This window comes from Narcine bancroftii, chromosome 5, assembly GCF_036971445.1.
Source record: "Narcine bancroftii isolate sNarBan1 chromosome 5, sNarBan1.hap1, whole genome shotgun sequence".
NCBI classification, from domain to species: domain Eukaryota; kingdom Metazoa; phylum Chordata; class Chondrichthyes; order Torpediniformes; family Narcinidae; genus Narcine; species Narcine bancroftii.
The window spans coordinates 70,007,924-70,028,107 of NC_091473.1; the positions used below are offsets into that span (position 1 = coordinate 70,007,924).

Here is a 20,184-nt window from a genome sequence, read left to right on the forward strand (position 1 = left end):
GAAAAAAATCTATCCATCTGCGTTTTATATATTATTTTCAATGAGGCAGCCTTCACTGGTTCCCCAGGCAGAGAATTCTAGATTCACCCCTCTCTGGGAAAAGCAGTTAATCCTCATCTCTGTGTTAAACCTACCTCCCCAAATCCCAAGACTTTATCCCCTTCAAGCTTCACACCCAATAGTCTTGAAGCACATGATTTCTCCTGTGTTGTTGATGGCTCAAAATCCCCAAATACCATTCCTTGATCAGAAAGCCTGCTGATCTTCATGATGGTGAATGACCAACACCTCTCAAGGGCAAGTGGGGCTGAGAAATAAATGTCAGCTTTGCCAGGGGTATCCTAATCTCATAACTGAATGAGAGAACTTCTTCTCAGGGTCAGTTGGTTGTTTGTTCATGCACCATGGTTATACAGTATCTTGAAGAACAATACCCAGGTTGGAACTCTGCTGTCAGAGGGATGTAAAAGAATCTGGGTGGGAATAAAAGATTGGATGGCAGCAGTTCTACAGAGAATACTGGCTCATGTCACAGTTTATATTTATCCTTCATCAAAAGGGATTTAAAAAAGAAAAAAATCTGTTGCACTTGTCTCTGTTATTTCTGCAACCTTATTCTGCACAAATCAACCACTGCAGGGGGCAGCCAGGTTAGTGCAGTGGCTCCAGCGGTGGTTCTCAACCTTTTTCTTTCCACACGCATACCACTTTAAATAATCCTATGCCTTTGGCACTCTGTGATTACTAAGGGATTGTTTAAGGTGGTATGTGAGTGGGAAGGGAAGATTGAGAATCATTGCTCTAGACCCAATTGTTGCTGAAATATTTTGCTTGAGAAAAATTGTCATTGGCCCATTTCCTATGGAGTTATGAAACCGTGCACATGACGAGTCAATTAGGTATAACTAAACAGTGGCTTTCAAACTTTTTCTTTCCACCCACATACCACCTTAAGCAATCCCTTACTAATCACAGAGCACCGATGGCACAGGGATTACTTAAAGTGGGACATGAGTGAAAAGAAAATGGTTGAGAACCACTGGGTTAGAACAACAATATTTCAGTGCCAGAGACCCAGGTTTAAATCCAGCCCTGTTTGCAAGGAGTTTGTCTGAGTGGATTTCCTCTGGGCACTCCAGTTTCCTCCCACCCTCAAAAATGTACAGGGTTTGTAGGTTAATTAGTGTATTTGGGAAGCACGGGCTCATGGGCCAGAAGGGTCTGTTATCGGACAATATGTCTAAAATGAAAATGAAATTTAAACATTTCCTATATTTGGAATGGTGCCTTCAACATAGTTCATTGACCGCAAAACCCTTTGGAATTGGCTGAAAACCATCCTAAAAACTATAACCCTTCCTTTTGTACTCATTAAACTTTTTAAAAAAGTGCGATAAAAATGATGTGAACAAGTTAGCCAGAACAAAGCGCAACTTATATCACACCAACATGTAATAATAAACACCACTTTCAAACTTTTAAAAATTACAAATCAAAGGTATCTTGATGCCATGCAATTCCTCACAGTATGTATGCATTCTGGAAAATAAGAACATTAATTCTGTAAAAATGTTTTAATTTTGCATTGACTCTGGTGATTTTTAAACTTAATTTCGTGGGTAAATTTAAATTTAGACATATTGCATGATAACAGTCTCTTTCAGCTCATGAGCCTGTCCCTCCCAAATATACCTACAACCCCTGTATGCTTTGAAGGATGGGAGGAAACTGGAATGCCCAGAGGAAACCCACACTGACACAGGGAGAATGTACAAACTCCTTATAAACAGTCCCGGATTTGAACTTGGGTCGCTGTCACTGTAATAGCATTGCGCTAACTGCTTGGTAACCATGACACCCAAATCATCTGGCAGAAAAATTTCCAAGATTTAAATTTATCCTTGGAATTTGCATTTAAAAATTTCATTTTCAATTTTTGGGTGTGTTTGCAGTAGTTGGGTTGAAGGAGATTTGCAAACTCCACCCTGGTAAAACTGGTCTGTTGAGAGTAATTTTCAACAAATGAACTTTTAAAGTTGTTGTCAAAAGCAAAAGCACACACACACAAAATATTATAACACAATGTAAGTAGTTTGAAATTACAATCAAAAAATATTTGAACCCTGTCCTGTGCTGGGAATTTTGTGTGGCATTTGGTGAAACCTGGTCTCAGATCACTCATCTTTGATGCAGCTAAACTATGTGGTGATCTGAATTCAGATAAACCTCAGTTGAAGATTTCTTATGCTGACTCACTGAACATAATAGATTCTCCATTGATGTGCAGAGGGATCGAAGATTCGGATGTTTATCCGGATGTATTGCTGCTTGGAAGTGGTTACACAAATAGACAGGGTCGTAAAGAAGGTATGTGATACACTTGGCTTTCATTGGGCAGGGCATTGAGTATATTGTTTGCACTCTAAAGTATGGTATGGCTGCACTTGGAGTATTGGGTGCATTTCTGGTCGCCCCATTACACGAAGGATGTGAAGCTTTTGGCAAATGTAAATAATAGATTTAGCACAATGAGGCTGGGATTAGAGGACATGAGTTATGGGGGAGGGGAGACATTGGACAAACTTGTGCAGTTTTTTCTGGAGTGTTGTAAGCTGAGGGGAGACTAGATGTACTTTTATGTTCATTGTTAAGAGATCTACATCATCCATCTGTCTCTGCAGGAAATGTACTACCGTAGTATTGAAGTCTCCATTAATGGAAGCTAAACAGAGCCAAGGAGGAGGACCAAGGAAGTGTAATCTATATGTAAATCTTCAGCTCAGAATGACAAATTAGCAATAAACTTGCATGGTCCAAATGATTGCTGCATCCAAATGATTTTAATACACTGACACAGAATTTCTAATTGAGGCTGACTGTCTACTATATTAAGCAAGGAGAGATCAAGTTCTGAAAAGATGCAGCTCAGCAATGGTCCCTTCAGCCCTTTGCTAAACGTAGTCTACACCATTTATTTCTGCCCATACTCCTGTCCAACTCCCCTCAGATTCTACCATTAATCTACACACCTGGGGACATTTGCCTGCACATCTTGGAAACTTGGGAGGAAACCTGGGCATCTGGGGGACCTCCAAGAAGTCAGAGGGAAAACATGTAAACTCCACACAGACAGCACAGAGGACAGGATGGAACCCAGGTCACTGGAGCTGTGATGCAGCAGGATAACATCTCTGGACCAAAACTTAAATTCAATCGATGTCCTTGCCAAAAATAAAACAGTACAACCTCTAACTCTTCCTGCAACTGGCAGATTACCTACAGGGAAAGGGTTAGGCCAGGCCACACAATTGTATTGGTCACCATCCTCTGTTGGGGGTTGAACTAATCAGTCCTGGTACTGGGAAGAGATCATGGGTCGCTTTCCATTCAGTGGAGTAGAGTGGGGCACATGAGTGTGAGGTGTACATGCCCCAAGGTGGATGACTCAGCAAACTCATGTGGGATCAATGTCAGAGGCCAGAGTGTGTATTGCCCCTGGAAAAACAGCAAGGTTCAAAACAAAACTCATTTGGAGCAAATATTTCCCAAGATGGGTGTGAAAATTGTAAAGTATTTTCTTTAATTTTTTCACTGAGTTTCAGGAATTTCTTTCTCATCTTGTCTTTTTCCTGCAGAGCTATTGCTCTGGACAGTTTGCACCTTCTCAGTGGGGCCACTTTGGGTTGAGCTGCCTCGTTTCCGAAACACATCGCTGATTGACAGCTCCCTCTCAGGTTTGCTTCGATGTCTGATGTACCGTGCCTTCCTTGCTTCTGCAAAGGCCTCATGGAAATTGGGCATTGTGTGCACAGTTCTGGGCAAGCCATCTGGAGCATAAAACTCGCAAGGGTCAGAGGAGCTATCCCGCTGCAGGTTGCTGGTGGACGGCCTGGCTTTGACTTGCTTTGGGTTTGACTGGTTGCCGATTGCGTTGCAACTCTTCTTGCAGTTGTCCGTCACCTCTGCTGCTTTATTTCTGCTTGCACTGGCTATCACTGGATGTGCAGGTTTGCCAGAGCTCTTGGCGGTGCTTAGTGTTAAGCCCGACAGGTTGGCCACATCAATTGGTGCTAGGGTTCTCTGCTGGCCAGCATTGGGTGACATGAGCGCACGGTCTTCTTCAGCTCCTGCCTGTTCATTGGCCTTTCCTTCCCCTTCATCACTCAGTTGGCTGAGAAAATCATTGATCTGTATCTGCAAAGCACGAGAGACGCTGGCCAGCATTTCAATCCTCCCAGGCTTCACTGGGGAGGAGTTCTGCGCCCTAGAATTTCAAAATAAAGCAAACACATTTGAGCTGCAAGGAGGCGGAGCCTTTCCCACCATTCATTAAGATCATGACTGGAATTATAAAGCCCCATGACGGACCCTTTGACTAAGCCAGGCTAGTCCCACTTGCCTGAATTTGGTCCACATCCCTCACAATGGTACCTACCTCGACAGTCCCTTTAAAGCAAATTTACTTCTTACCATTAAAAAGGGTGGCACAGTTGGTGTAGAGAATAGCACAACACCATTACAGTATCAGCAACTGGGACCGGGATTTGAATCCCCCACGGTCTATAAGGAGTTGGTACGTTCTCCTTGTGTCTGCGTGGGTTTTCCCTGGAGTTTACGATTTCCTCCCATCATTTGAAACGTATCGGGGCTATAGGTTAATTGGGTCTAAATTCAATTTCAAAAAATTTTGCAAGGAGATTAATCCTGTCTGCAATACTCCAGACACAGTTATATACAATTGTAATAAAACATCTCTATCCACTATGCAAAGTTCTTGATTTCCAAATACCAGGTCACACTTTATTTGTGAAATACACAAAAGTGCTGGAGAAACTCAGCAGGTCACATAGCATCTATTGGAAAGGGTAACCAACATTTCAGGCCTGACTCTTTCATCAGGACATGAGCTAAGCCTGAAACGTTGGTTACCCTTTCCTATAGATGCTATGTGACCTGATGAGTTTCTCCAACACTTTTGTGTATTGCTCTGTAATCACATTGTCTACAGATTTTCATGCTTAACCTCATACTTTATTTTCCTTGCTTATGTCAATACAAACATGGGACATTAAAGCATTGATTGATCGGCATTTGAAACAATCAATCGTATAATGTCCTGTCAGAGCATCTCAAATGTACTCTGACTGGATAGTTTAGGGTTCGATGGACTAAAAGGGATCAGTTGGAAATAATGGCCAAGAAGGTAGTAGGTTTTGAAGAAACTTTATTCATACTTTTCCGATGATGAAGATATTTTTGAATTGTCTGGGATTCAACAGATGAGATTGTGGAGGCATTAGTAATGATCTTTCAGGAATCAATAAATTCTGGTTCGGACCCAGAGGACTGGAAAAATTGCAAATGCTACCCCTCTATTCAGGAAGGGAGGGAGGCATCAGAAAGGAAATTGGAGTGAATTGTCAAGGATGAGGTTATGGAATACTTGGAGGCACATGACAAGATAGGTCAAAGCCAGCATGGTTTCCTCATGGGAAAACATTGCTTTACAAACCTATTGGAATTCTTTGAAGAAGTGACAAGCAGGCTGGATAAGGGAGGTGCTTTTGGATTTTCAGAAGGCTTTTGACAAGGTGCCACACGAGGCTACTTAACAAGATGAGAGCCCATATTATAACAGGAAACATTCTAGCATGGGTAGAACATTGGTTGATTGGCAAAAAGCAGAGAGTTGGACACAGGGACCATATTCTGGTTGGTGCCAGTTGCCAGTGGTGTTCCCTAGGGGTCAGTGTTGGGGCTACTTTTCTAATATTGTATATTAATGATTTAGATTATTGAATGAATGGTTTTATAGCCAAAGGTGCAGATGAGACAAAGATAGGTGGAAGAGCAGGTAGCGTTGAGGAAATAGGGAGGCTGCAGAAGGACTAAGACAGATTTGGAGAATGGGCAGAGGAGTGAAAAATGCAATATAATGTTGGAAAGTGTATGGTGATGCACTTTGGTAGAATAAATAAACGGACAGACTATTTTTTACATGGAGAGAAAATTCAAAATACCCAGATATGAAGGGACTTGGGAGTTCTTGTGCAGTATTACATGAAGGTAAACTTGCAAATTGAATCTTTGGTGAAGAAGGCAAATGCAATGTTGGGAATTCATTAGCCAGGGCATCAAAGGTTATGGGCAGTGCGGCAGTGGGAAAATCAATTAGCTCATGATTAAATAGTGGGGCAGACTTAATGGGCTGAATTGTCTATTTTTGCTCCTATATCCTATGGTTTAATGAAAACTGCAACAAATTTCAATTATTTTTGCCTGGAGCATTTTGGGACAAATTGAATTACGTTGCTCAGGAGTAGCAAATGTTGGGGTATTCCCAGTACAACGTGACCTTCCTGGTCCAGCGCACAGTGACTGGAAAGCCCATTGTCAGTAACATACCCATGATCAATGTCCCTCATTACCCAAACTCAAAGAGTGACAATTAAGCTCGTCGAAGGATTATAATGCAATGGTGAAGACTGAGAGCCCGTGTAAAGGTGGGAAAACTGGAAATCTCACTTCCCAGGTACATGGCATTCGGGGAAGACAATGAAAAGGGAAGAGGTCCGCGGGAAGCATTGGGAATGAATAATGCCCTGACGAGATTCTGTTTGGTTATAATGAAAGAATAATGGAAAAAACTGTTGTGCTACTCGTGCATTATAGGCCACAGGAAGAAGAATGATGAGAAAATTTGTAAAAAGTTGCACAAATAAGTACAAGTAGTGACCCAGTTCAATAACCCATTTTAAAAGAAAGGAAACCTTTGTACTTTGGTTTATTTCTCGAAGGTTAGAATGAACCACACTTAAACTGACTACACTTGAACCATCATGTGTTTTTGATTGTTTTATTCTGAAAAGGATATGGAGATGTTGGAGAGGCTGCAAAACATTATGAACGATGATAATGGAAGTGCAAGATTGAGCTGGTTAGGCTGGATTGCCCAGGTATACTGCATATTCTGTCTCACTACTGGCTGTTGCGATGAGAAGGAATTTACTCATTCGATTAAGGACTTATATGGAAATCATTAGATGACAAAGAAGAAATGGAATTCCTGAATTACATATGGCAATTACTCTGAGGAAGGATGTCATATGGGGAATGAAATGGAACATGTTTCAATCAGAGATCATTTGGGGAACATTGATGATAATATGTATGAAGTAGTTGTGGGAACACACTAGGAACAGTCAAGCACGTCAAACATTGACAGCAAGAGTGTAACTTCAATGAAAATGTGTCTCAGGCTGGCAGACAAAATAATGATCAAATATGAAGAGGTTTTGGCACAAGTTTCACATATTTGTATTAATTCATGAGGAAACACCATTGTTTTGATTTGTGGGTGTGGTGAATCAAATGCACCCAAAACTAAAAATTCTCAAAAGATGAAAGGTATGTGATTTAAAATGAAAATGGGAAAAGGTGGGTCTTAACACATTAAAGTTCATAATATATATGAAAATAACTTGATTATAGATCATATAAATTAGATCTGAAAATGGAATCATGATTGCAACAAGAAGAGATTCTGAGAATGGTGTGATATCTCATGTGAAAAGCAAATCCAAATGGCTTTTGGAAATGCAAAGAGATAGAATATAGTTGGGGTGCAGTTGAACGAAGAACATTTGATTAGACGTCATGGGGAGAATGAGTGAAAGTAAGTACCTTTGTACTTCATCAGTACAGAGGGAGAAAACAATTCAGTGCTACAGAAAAAGAGAGTTGGAAGTGAAACTGGATGGGATAAGAATGGAAAAAAAATGTGGCTGTTCTCAGAGATCTGCACCCTAATGTATCCCAGGTGAATGAGAGTGGAAGCCATGGAGATTCTGGCCATATGCAAAAAAAAACAGAAAATAGGAGCAGGTTATTTTGAGCCAGTTCTGCCATTCAATATTTTAATGGCTATTAAATGGCTATTCCCCTTTGCAATTTGCTCCCTTCTCACACTCCATTATTACTTTAGTGTCCAGAAATGTATCTATCTGATTCTTAAAAATATTCAACAATAAGAATGATTCTGTAGCCTGGAATATTGTCCGTTATTGATGGGAAAGGTGGATTAATCTGACAATTACAGCCCAATTTGTTTCATACAGTAAAACCCCTGGTATCCAGCACCTATGGGGATTGGTATCTGCCAGATAAATAAATTTTCCAATGGTTTGAGATTTAGTGTTGTATGAATAGTGAAGTAACAGCGAGGCGCTCCAATTTTAAACATCGATGTTTATTTATCTATTTATTTTGCGCGATTTTTTTGCTGGTTGCTTGAATTCTGGATAACAGTAGTTTTGCGGTACCTACTATCACGCCATGGTCAGTACTTAATGCTCATCTCCTAGATGTCCATGAATTAATTCATTTACCAGGCAATTTCAGCACTAGGGAAGAGTCAACCTTATTATTGTGTGCAATGAACCGGATGAGCAAGAATTTATTTTCTTACAAGTTAGTGCATTGTTGGGTTTCACGTTAGGGGTGGCAGAGGTCGACAGCATCGAGTCCACGCTGCTGAAGATCCATCTGCGCTGGGTGGGTCACGTCTCCAGAATGGAGGACCATCGCCTTCCCAAGATCGTGTTATATGGCGAGCTCTCCACTGGCCACCGTGACAGAGGTGCACCAAAGAAAAGGTACAAGGACTGCCTAAAGAAATCTCTTGGTGCCTGCCACATTGACCACCGCCAGTGGGCTGATATCGCCTCAAACCGTGCATCTTGGCGCCTCACAGTTCGGCGGGCAGCAACCTCCTTTGAAGAAGACCGCAGAGCCCACCTCACTGACAAAAGGCAAAGGAGGAAAAACCCAACACCCAACCCCAACCCACCAATTTTCCCCTGCAGCCGCTGCAACCGTGTCTGCCTGTCCCGCATCGGACTTGTCAGCCACAAACGAGCCTGCAGCTGACGTGGACTTTTACCCCCTCCATAAATCTTCGTCCGCGAAGCCAAGCCAAAGAAGAAAAGAAGAAAGGGTTTCACAAATATCTTGTAGTTTCATGATCTCCATCATTAAATTTAACTTCCTGATTCTTGACATACATTGTTGATGACTGCTATGATATTTGATCTCACATCCCTGGAGCACTGGGGTTAAAAAGATGGTGCCTTGGAGCAGTGACACTTTATATATAGCTCTGATGGGGATCGTCAAGTATTCCTGTTGAGATCTACTACAGCTCAAACCCCAAACCACAGAAACCGACATACCTATAAGTAATGTTGTATTTAGTAGGTTGAAAAACTTAATAGGCGACAAAAATGGGAAACTCTGGTGGACTGTGGCGCATGGGGTAGGTGGGGGGGAGCCATGCGATAGGTTAAACTAAAACATCGAGCCCTGAGGCCTTCACTCCTTACCATCCTCCTGGCCAACATACAGTCTTTTGAAAATAATCTGGATGAACTCCAAGCCAACTGCAGGAGGAGAAGGACATCGGGGATTGCTGTATGATTTACTTTACTGAGACATGGCTGATTGAGAACATTCCAGACATAGTGCAATAGCCTGAGGGCTTCATCTTTCACAGCGCAGACTGGACATCAGTGACAGGTAAAGGCAGAGGCAGATGGCATTTGCTTCATCATCAATTCATCATTGTGCACAAATGTGATGGTTATGTCCCCGTCCTATTCCCTGACCTGGAATATTTGGCGATCAAGTGTCATCTATTCAATGGCTTCAAAAGGGCATTAATTATCCTGGTGCCCAAGAAGAGTAGTGCGAGCTGCCTCAATTACTATTGGTCAGAGCACTCACATCTATTGCAATGAATATTGTAATGAAATGCTTTAAGATGCTGGTCATGGCCTGAATCAACTTTCCCTTCAGAAAAGATCCGGATCCACTGCAATTCACTTATGGCCACAATCATTCCACAGCAGATGTAATTTCACTGGCCCTGGAACCAGTGGACAACAGCAATACATACATCAGGTTGCTTTTCATCGATTACAGCTAAGCTTTCACAACTTAACCCTCTCAGTACTAGTCAGCAACTTTAAAACCTCTGCCTCTGCACCTCCCTCTGCAATTGGATCCTTGACTTCCTCATCGGAAGACCAGGCAGTGCAGATCAGTAACAACTCCTCACTGACAATCAACACAGGGGGACCTCAAGGATGCATGCTTAGCCCACTGCTCTACTCTCACTACACTCATGACTGTGTGTCTTGACACAATTCAAATGCCATCTATAAATTTGCCAATGACACCACGGTTGTCAGCAGAATCATATTTGGCAATGAAGAGTAAGATGAACCAAAGACACTGCCTTATTTTGACTTATCATCCACTATTTTTGTAAGGTGTTTTATATAAACGTTTGCACTTGTGATGCTGCCACAAAACATTTTGTCATTTTCTCATGACAATAACTTTTGATTCTGATTCCAGTTGAGTGGTGTCACAACAACAATCTTTCACTCAACATTAGCAAAACTAAGGAATCCATTGTGGAATTCAGGAAGGGGAAGTCAAGAAAACACAAAACAGTCCTCAGGGGGTGAGCAGTGAAGAGGGTAAGAAACTTCAAATTCCTGGGTGTCAACATCTCTGAAGTTCTATCCTGCGGCCATCATGTTGATGCAATCATGAACAAGGCTCGCCAGTGGCTATATTTTGTTAGGAGATTTAACATGTCATGAAAGACTTGCAAATTTCCATAGGTGCCCTGTGGAGACATCCTGACTAGTTGCATCACTATATGGTACGGAGGTGCCAGTGCACAGGACAGGAAAAGGCTACAGAGGGTTGTAAACTCAGTCAGCTCCATCGTGGGCATTAGTCGTCATTCCATTAAGGATACGTTCAAGAGGTAGTGTCTTAAGAAAGCAGCCTCTATTCTCAGGGACCCTCACCACCCAGGTCCAACCATTTTCTCACTGCTACCATCAGAAGGAAATACAGGAGCCTGAAGACACACACCCAATGTTACAAAAACAGCTTCTTCCCCTCCGCCATCAAATTTCTGAACGGACAATGAACCTATAGACACCACCTCACTTTTTATCTTTTTATGCTAATTTTTTATTTTTTAAAAATTGTACTTACAGAACCGTAATTTATTGCAATTTTGCCCCTGCAATGCACAATACCACTGCTGCAAAACAACATATTTTGTGACATGTTCATGACAGTTAATCTGATTCTGATTAGTTGGCCACTGTAAATTGTCTCTGAGTGGTGGAGTCTGGGGAGAATTGATTCAAATGCTTGTTCTGGTCACTACTCCACAGGAAAGATGTGAATGAGATGGAGAGGGTGCAGAAAAGATTCATAGGGATCTTTAGATTGGAGAGCTTGAGTTATGAAGAGATATTAGATAGGCTGTATTTGTTTTCCCTGAGGTGAAAGAAGATGAGAAGAGACACAATAGAGGTTTATAAAATGCTGAGAGGCATAGATGGGATAGATAATCCCTGGGTAAGCACGGCTAAAACTAAAGGGTGTGGAGTTTAAATAAAAGGGAGAAGGTTTAAAGGTGACCTGAGGAGTGAATTTTTAAACACAGAGTGATTGGTATCTGGAATGAGCTGCCAGGAAAGGTTCTGAAGGCAGGAACAATAACAACATTCAAGAGCCCTTTTGAAAGGGACTTGAATGAATGAGGAGGGATATGAAATTAATGCAGGCAAGTGAGATCAGTGTAGATAAGCATAATGGTTGGCAATAGGTGTGGTGGGCCGATGACCTGTTTTTAACTTCTATAATCCCATGATTCTAAAAAGGGATTAGGGCAGGTTGGTAAATTAATGGGCTTCTGTAAATTGCCCTTAAAGTGTGGGGAGAATAAAATGAGATTAGTATACGATGTCTGAATTGAGGCTTGATGGTTGGTGAGGACGGTGGGCCTTAGTCCTATATGACTCTAAATGCGTGAAAGCAAAAAGAAAGGACAACATTGATTAACATTTGGTAAAGTAGAAGCTGATGAATGCAAGCCAGGATGTGTTTGATAAATGCAGCTCAGCCTTGAAATTGTCTCAGACAGATGATGGTGGCAGCAGCTACTTCAGATATGTGGCTGCCACAGCCTTCTCAGTTGCAAAGGTCCAGGACAATAATGAAAGGGCACTGGAACTGTTCAATCTCGGGACAGGCTTTTGTTCATGGGACAGGTGAGAGATGATGAATGCACGAAAGCTCAACCAAGGTCTATAGTAAGGCAGGTGATCAGCAAACTGTGCCCAGCCAGGACCATAATTGCTAACGGTGGACCAGGTTTGTTAGCTTTAATCAGTCTGAACAGGGAGGTCAGTCTTAGGTTTTCCCAGGGAACATTGAGGCTGAAGAATCCTTTCAGCTAAGTTCAAATAAAAAATCCTCAGACCTGAAACAAAAAAAAAATCAAATTCTGCTCATGTCTTCGAGCACAGAATGGTCCCTTCTACCCTCTATGTTGAGCCAACTGAAGTTGGCTACCTCACACCCATAACCTTCTATTTTTCTGACATGCCTCGACAAGTCTCTTAAATGTCCATATTGTACCAGTCACTGCCCCCTAGCAATGCAATATAGGCACCCACCACTCTGAGTCTAAATAAAAAAAATATCTCTGATGTCTCCCTAAACTTTCTTTCAATCACCTTAAACAGATGTCCTCTGATATATGCTAAAGTTGCTAGATGTCCATTGTCTTAGATGCTCATAATCTTATTCGCCTCTGTTAAGCCTCCTATCATCTTTTTCATTCCGAAGTGAAAACCCCTACCTCTGTCACCTTGCTTCATAAGAACTGCTCCTGAATCCAGGCAACATCCTTGTAAATGTCCCCTGCACCCCTCTCTAAAGCTTCTACATCCTTCCTGTAATGAGGCGACCAGAACTGCACGCAATGTGGCCTAAGCAGAGTTGTATATAGCTGCAACATTACGTCAAGCTGGAACGTTACCCTGATGTTATGTTCAGCACACTTACAAACATCAGGGAAATATTTTGCTACCTGATTCGTTCTGATGCCAAGATGAAACTTCCATCCTTTGCGACAGGTTTGGTGGATAAAGCTTTGTTGTCACAGCCAGGGGTTTCTTTGGCTGGCATTTTATAATCTGGGCATAGCCTTCCGAAACTGCTTCCAATCTTCTTCTTAGAATACCCTAAGGGGGAAAAAAATCAAGCCAGTTGTGAATATATGGGCAGCTTTCACTGGATGACATGCTCACAACCTTTGCTACTAACTTCCACTCCATGCTCAAATTTACTTGGACCATTTCCAATATTTTTCTATCCCTTTCTGGGATCTCTGTCTCCATCAAAGGAGACAAACTATCCACTGACGTAAACTCTAAACCCCACTGACTCTCACATTGACTTTAAACTACGTCAATGCAGCTTGACTTGCTGATTCCTCCAATAATTTATTTTTTCAGGGAAGAATAACCATTCCACAGATTGTACTGAAAGAGCCTCAAATGAAGGCAGAAGGGACCAGGGAGTCTCAGCGGACCTGCCTCTTAAGTATCTCTGAGAAATGCAACCACATTAAGTTAAAACACTAGATGAAATAGCACAAGGCACGAGAAGCATTAAGTGGACTGGGCAGTCCATGTAATGATGGGTAAAGGGGACACCAATTGTGATGCACAGCAACAGGGAATATGCAAGGCTGGTCTGTGGAGACTTTGAGGTAGTACAAGGTTGTCCAAGAAGTAAGTAAGTACTTTATTGTCGTTGCATAAGAAAACGCAACAAAATTTAAAAATGCAAGCGTAGTACTCAGAAATACAATATACAAGAGCATATAAAACAAGAAAAAAAAGCAGCATTTAAACAATACAAAATACAAATACACTAATTGGCAGAGTTTAATTCTCGAATGGCTCTGGGATAGAAACTGTTCATGAGTCTGTTTGTTCGTGATTTAATGGGCCTGTATCATCTACCCGAGGGCAATAGGGCAAACAAATGATAGCCCGGGTGAGTCGAATCCTTAAGAATATTGGCTGCCTTCCCAATACAGTGTGATCGAAATAAATCCTCCAAAGGGGACAAGAAACACACAATGATCTTCTGGGCTGTATTGATAACCCTCTAAAGATCCCTCTTATCTGCTCTGTACAGCTGGCAAACCACACAGGAATACAATAAAGTCAGCATGCGTTCAATAGAGCAGCGATAGAAGGACATCAATAACTTCCCCTGTAGACTAATTTTCCTAAGGATTCTCAAGAAGTAATTAATCCCCATTGAAAGTAACTGAAATATTAATGTTCACTAAGAAAATGGAAAATCGGGCTGAAATGAGAAGGAAATTTTTGAACTGATTACATCATATTCCTCCTTGTCAGCCTTAAACCCAATGGCATGAACATTGAATTATCTAATTTTAGGTAACCCCCACCCCATCTGGATTCACTGTTTCCATCTCTCCTTTACCTGATCCTATTCACACTTTTCGCTCTAATACATTTCCCCCTCTCTCTTCCCAACCTGTCTCCCCCACATATTGCACATCTATGCAAGATAAAGCTGTGAAGAGAATTGCTGATAAATCTTAACACACAGCAAAACCATATTAAGAAAGCTTCAGGTTGTGCTGGGTTTCTCCTCTGTGTATATATACACCAGTGCATTAGTCGTATATATTCAGGACACTGCTGTGCAAATCTAGGCAAGACAAAGCTACGAATGAAATTACTGACAGACGACAAACTCAGGAGTGCCATATTCAGGAAGCTTCAGGTTGTGCTATGTTTCTCCAGGACATTTCTGAGAGATGGAATTTTGCCTGGTGATGGGGCAATACAAATCAACAGCACAATATTGCCAGATGCAATTCAAACAATCTAGGAAATGTGCAATAATTGTGACCATGGGGAAAAAAAGTTGCTCAGAAAAAACTTGGTGCACTGAAATTATGCAGGAATGATGAGCCATGGGGCTCACGCTGTCTCTGTACTGCACCTTCCCCAATGAGGTGGATTCAATGATCCAAAGAGAGAGGAGAGCTCACAGGAAAGAGGTTGCATGAAGTGTGGAGGGTGTACAGACAATCCCAGATTACACAAGGGTTCCTTTGCTGACAGCTGTCCATAAGCCGATTTCTCTGAGTCGGAAATGTCCGTTTTCTATAGCTGCATGCATAGTTTTGGTCTTCATACTTATGCTATAATTCTTTCAGTTCGAGGATTAATCACCCTAACACTACCCAGAATTAAAGTAATACAATAAACATGGTATCCAGTCATTAACGAATAACACAAAACATTTTATTATCATTATTAATTGCTAGCTTGAAAAATGATTTCAAAATGTATGAGAGAATTTACATGGCCAGATTTACCCAAGTCGGGTAATCCACAACCCAGGGTGCCCCTGAATTAGTAATCTATTTTCAGGGAAATTTTGGGAGACAGGTGTTGCACGTCACTGGATGTAAAGCAGAGTGAATACTCTTCATCGTAGCACCAACCTCAAGACATACAGTGCAAGACTTACCGTTTTTTATCCTTATAAGGTCTTTCTGGATGCGCCTCTGTTCCTTCATCATTTGGTTGATTGAATAAAACCTTGCATCCTCCAAGTCATGGAGTCCATTCTGGAGTCTGGCCTCTGCTCGTTTGGATTCACGCCTCTCTGCCTCCAGTCGTCTAGTTACCTCTCCCTCTAAAATGTGCAACTTAAGGCGTTGCATATTGTTGATGGAAGCTTCAAGAAGAACATTTACAATCAGATTAGCAACCATATAGAAAGGCTATCCTGTAAATAGCAGAAGCAGCCCAGATCCAGGAGCAGAATTCACTTGGAGTAACACATAAGCTCACTTGGTAGTTGAGTAAAGGTTTCCACTATGTGTTTATAACAAAGGATGAAGCAATATAGGAGCAGTGAGAGGCCATTCAACCCTTCAAGCCTGTTGCAGCATTTAGTTGTCTCTCGGTTGATTTGTCCCTACACGCTGAGCTGTTTTTAATAGTTTCGTACGACTAAATCAGAGAATGAAAATTTTTTAAAAAGGAGATAGTGTTGCATAAAAACAGGTACAATAGCCTTCTAAGTTCCTAACGACATCAACAACCAATTTATACTAATCCAACATGAATCCCATATTTTATTCTCCCCACATCTCCCATCAACGCGCTCCAGCTTCAACTCTTCACCTGTACCCTCACCCTGAACCTACTAATAGGATGTGGAAGGAAACCCAGAGTACCCGGAGGGTCATGGGGAAAATATCCAAACTCCACAATGACAGCACTTGGCGTCAGGATTGAATCCAGGTCTCTGGAATTGCAGGGTAGCAGCTCCACCTGCTACACCCCCCAGATGAGAGATGTTTAAAGTAAAAACCAAAGGTTCTAAATACTCAGTTTCTAAAAAAAAATGCTGGAGAAACTCAGCAGTCACTCAACGTTTTTTAGGTCACAAAGACAAAGATACAGACCCATACCTAGCTCTTCAGTCATATGAGCAACACCTTTAAGGCCTGACATGAAGTCCCTGGTGGAATTTCTAAATGGCAGGAGATATAAAACAACTCTGCCAAGCAAAATACACCCTCCAGAAGACCAGGAGAAAACCAGAAGAAGACTGTTGAAAGTTCAAGAAGAAGGACACCAGCATTATAACAAACATTCACAAACATTGCCAGAACTCATATTCAAGAGCTAATGTTGAAAACATGGACCCCAGCAAAGGAAATCAGAGAAGCTGAGACACCAAGATCGTACATTCTGGCAATCAGTGAAGGAGGAACAGAATTCACATCCGGCTGACACAAGATGTGATGAAGCAGAAAGATTTAATACCAGCCTGCATCACCAATATCAAGTGAAGAGACCACAACCACTAATACCAAAACATCAACATAACAGATGTCAGGTGAAGGACAACGAGCTACATCACCTACACGTGTACCAGCAACACAGAGCCCAACGGTCGCAGCCAAATCTATAAGATGGTGAAGGAACATCCTGCCATCAGTGCAATATTGATAAGAAGTATTTAAAAATAGTTGTGTAAATAAATTAGTGTAAAAGTTCAGTTCCTTAAGTTGCAATGGAAAGAAAGTGATAGAGAACACTAATTTTTTCTTTATCTTGAGGAGGAGGGATGTTTTATAGTCAGGATAATGTGAACTATATTGTAATCATGTAGGTAGGAATACACCTTTCTCACTGTAGTAACTGTAGTTCACCACTGTGGTTGTAAGTGTGTGAACAGTTTTCTGAGATGGTGGAAGGCATCAGTGTGTAAACTCTCTTTTGTTGATTTAATCTTACAACCCTGTTATTTAAGGAGCCTCCTAAGTGAGAGATTATGTTATATTTTATATTGTATATAGATATGTTTTAAAGGAGATAAATTGTGGCAGGTTTTTTTAAGTGTAAGTCACAAAAAAACCCACTTCAAAACAGATCTCATTTTAAATGCCAGAGCTCTGCTCAAGCCAGACAGTCCAGGCTTGAGCAAAAAAAGAATGCCTATAAGGACTTCACAAGTAGGTGTTAATTGGACATGCTGTGGAGTAATGGATTATTGTTTTGGAAAGTAACAGATGAACAGACTTGGAAAATTAGGTCCAGAGCTGCAGTCTATTTGAATGTGGTTTTCTCTGAGTGAGGGGGGGGGGGGGGGGGGGGAGGGGGGGAAGAGAGAGAGAGAGAGAGAGAGAGAGAGAGAGAGAAATAAGGAAAAATAGCAGCTGGGACTAGAACATGACAAATGACAAGCTGGTAAGCCGTTCAAAGCCCTTGTGGTCCATACAAGAGGAGATGGCTGGCTGTGTGGTGTTTCACCTGAGATAAGGGAAACAGAAAAGGAACTCTGTGGTGACCTGAAAGAAAAAGGTTTTCATCAGGAAAAATCCTGATGGGGCAACTTTCTTCAGAAAGGCACTGAAGTGGCTGATCGGAAGGAATCAGTTTGTGTCCAACAAGCAACAAATCTCTCTCTGAAAACCAACAAGTACCTTCCTGAGCAGTAATCATTTACCTTTCAAGCAGCAAAGCCTGGAGAAATTCATAGTATAAGAATTGCCTGCAACCAGTGAACTTGCAGGACTGAGAAGTGAGATTGGACTGTGAATCAAATAACTTTTTAAAACTTACTCACACATTACATACACGTGCACTTAGCATTAAAAGGGGATTAAGTTAGGTTAAGTAAGTTAGTAATAGTAATAAGTAAGGATAAATAGTAATAAGTAATAAGGAGGAAAAACCCAACACCCAACCCCAACCAACCAATTTTCCCCTGCAGCCGCTCCAACCGTGTCTGCCTGTCCCGCATCGGACTTGTCAGCCACAAACGAGCCTGCAGCTGACGTGGACATTTACCCCCTCCATAAATCTTCGTCCGCGAAGCCAAGCCAAAGAAGTAATAGTAATAAGTTAGAGTTTGATCCTGTTTTCATGTTTAAAGATAATTAAAAGCAACTTTTGTTATAGTAACCATTTGTCTTGGTGAATTTTTGTTGCTGCTGGGTTTTGGGGTCCTCTGGGCTTGTATCACAAGTAACACAGACATAACAACCACCTAAGACCTCTTGCCTATGGGCCAGTACTCCTCCCTCTGCCCCTCCTTCTACCATTTTATTCAAGTGCTTGCATTCTTTTTGCTTGTACTTTGATGAAGGGCTTAAGCCTGAAATGTTAATTATGTATCTTTGCTACATAAAGAATGCTACATGACTTGCTGAGTTTCTCCAATTTTTTGTGCAAACTACAATCACATCATCTGCTGAATTTCTTCTTTAACTAGTCCTAAATTCTCCGGTGAGTATCAGTGAAGAGGTAGAGTTCCACTCTGTTTCATTCTCCACAGTTGCTGCCTGACCTACTGAATATTTCCAGCAATTTCTGTTTTTGTAAATTCAAAATCAGACTATCTTTGTTCTACCATTTTTCAGTGCCTCTGCTCTCTTTTAATGAATTTTTAATGGAGAGAACTGTAGGTTTATGTTAGACTTTGTAAGGGAATTGCCTCAGCATATAGACCATGGAAGACCTAGCTTGTATGTTAAAGCTGTTCCCCTGAATCCTGGATTCCTCCCATCAGGGGAAATGTCTTTGCCTCTGGATATTTCCTGCAGCCATCTTAACAATACCAGTTGAAGGGATATCTTCCAAATGGATAATTCCCTCAGAATTTTTCTTAACAATTTCAATTAGGTCTCCACAATCTAAAAGCAAAGGAAAATAACCCTCCCTTCATGCATAATTACATCAGAATGTAACCCTCTTCACCCCAACAATATATATAGCAATGCTCAAGGAACTCAGATCATGTGGCATGACCTGCTGAGTTCCTCCAGCTCTTTGGTATATAATTCCAGTTCTCCAGCACCAGCAGACATCTCAGCCATCTAAAGTAGAACACCTCCAAAGCCAATATATTGGGAAATGGTGTCCAGAACTCCAAGTGGGCTCAATCATCATTTATAATACAGAAAGCATGTTCAGCCCTTTGTACTTCTGATCCTCTGAGAAAGCCAACAGTCCACTCAACATTTCAGTCATCAGAAGTTTGAATAGGTTCTTTAGCTGGAGTAGGAAAGGAGAATTTTGGGTCTGTTGTTTTCAGGAAGGAAGTGAAAATGCCCAGATAATATAAATAGGCTGCACTCACTTACGGTGAGTGAAATGAATGGAGAAAGGAGTGGAGTAGGAGGAGAAGTATTGATTTCAATATTCACTAAAGAACAGGGTATTGTTTGGGAGAAGAGTGGGTTTGGTGGTGGGGGACTTGTGGGTAATAAATGGACCAGGTATGAAGCGGGAACAATAGTTCAGATGGAGGCCCGAGATTGCATCCACTCAAGAAGAACAAATTGGCCTTAATCAGGAGGAGAAAGGATACAGTAATGGGGATCAAAGCCACAAACCTGCACTCACCTGTGGGGAGTGAACTGATTGGGAGCAGGTGAGGAGCAGGGAGGGTAGTGGGATTTGCAGATGAAGCTACACACACTCAAGAGGTGGGCATTCCATGTGTCTAAGAGGTACAAAGGAGTGACATCACAGGGCAGCATGTAGGTGATTGGTTGGAAGGTATGTAGCATTATTTCTGTCTCAATAAATTAAGTACTGGAAAACAGAACAATATTAACTTTGCTGTATTAACAGTTTAAACTAAATTAACAAATAAGATAAAAACATGTTTAATTAAAAGCTGTGATTAATCCTTGCCAGGGAGTCCAGAGGATTTGAAAGAGATACATTT

General features: G+C 41.5%; 1 protein-coding gene across 7 annotated transcripts in view; it reads right to left on the bottom strand.

Annotated features, from left to right (window-relative positions):
- Nucleotides 1-3,559: 3,559 nt before the first annotated feature.
- The window catches only part of LOC138763507 (coiled-coil domain-containing protein 190), a 145,090-nt gene continuing 128,465 nt past the window's right edge, over nt 3,560-20,184 (bottom strand). For 5 of the 7 annotated variants that reach the window (XM_069937780.1, XM_069937777.1, XM_069937776.1 and 2 more), the window contains 3 exons: nt 15,460-15,669; nt 12,965-13,118; nt 3,560-4,264 (listed from right to left, as the gene is read on the bottom strand). In XM_069937780.1, coding sequence (XP_069793881.1) covers nt 3,589-4,264; nt 12,965-13,118; nt 15,460-15,655 — 1,026 coding nt within the window. In that variant the 5' untranslated portion in view covers nt 15,656-15,669 and the 3' untranslated portion in view covers nt 3,560-3,588. Of the gene's footprint in view, nt 4,265-12,964; nt 13,119-15,459; nt 15,670-19,846; nt 19,957-20,184 lie in introns of those variants that run through there. The other 2 variants (XM_069937775.1, XM_069937781.1) reach the window with 2 other exon arrangements.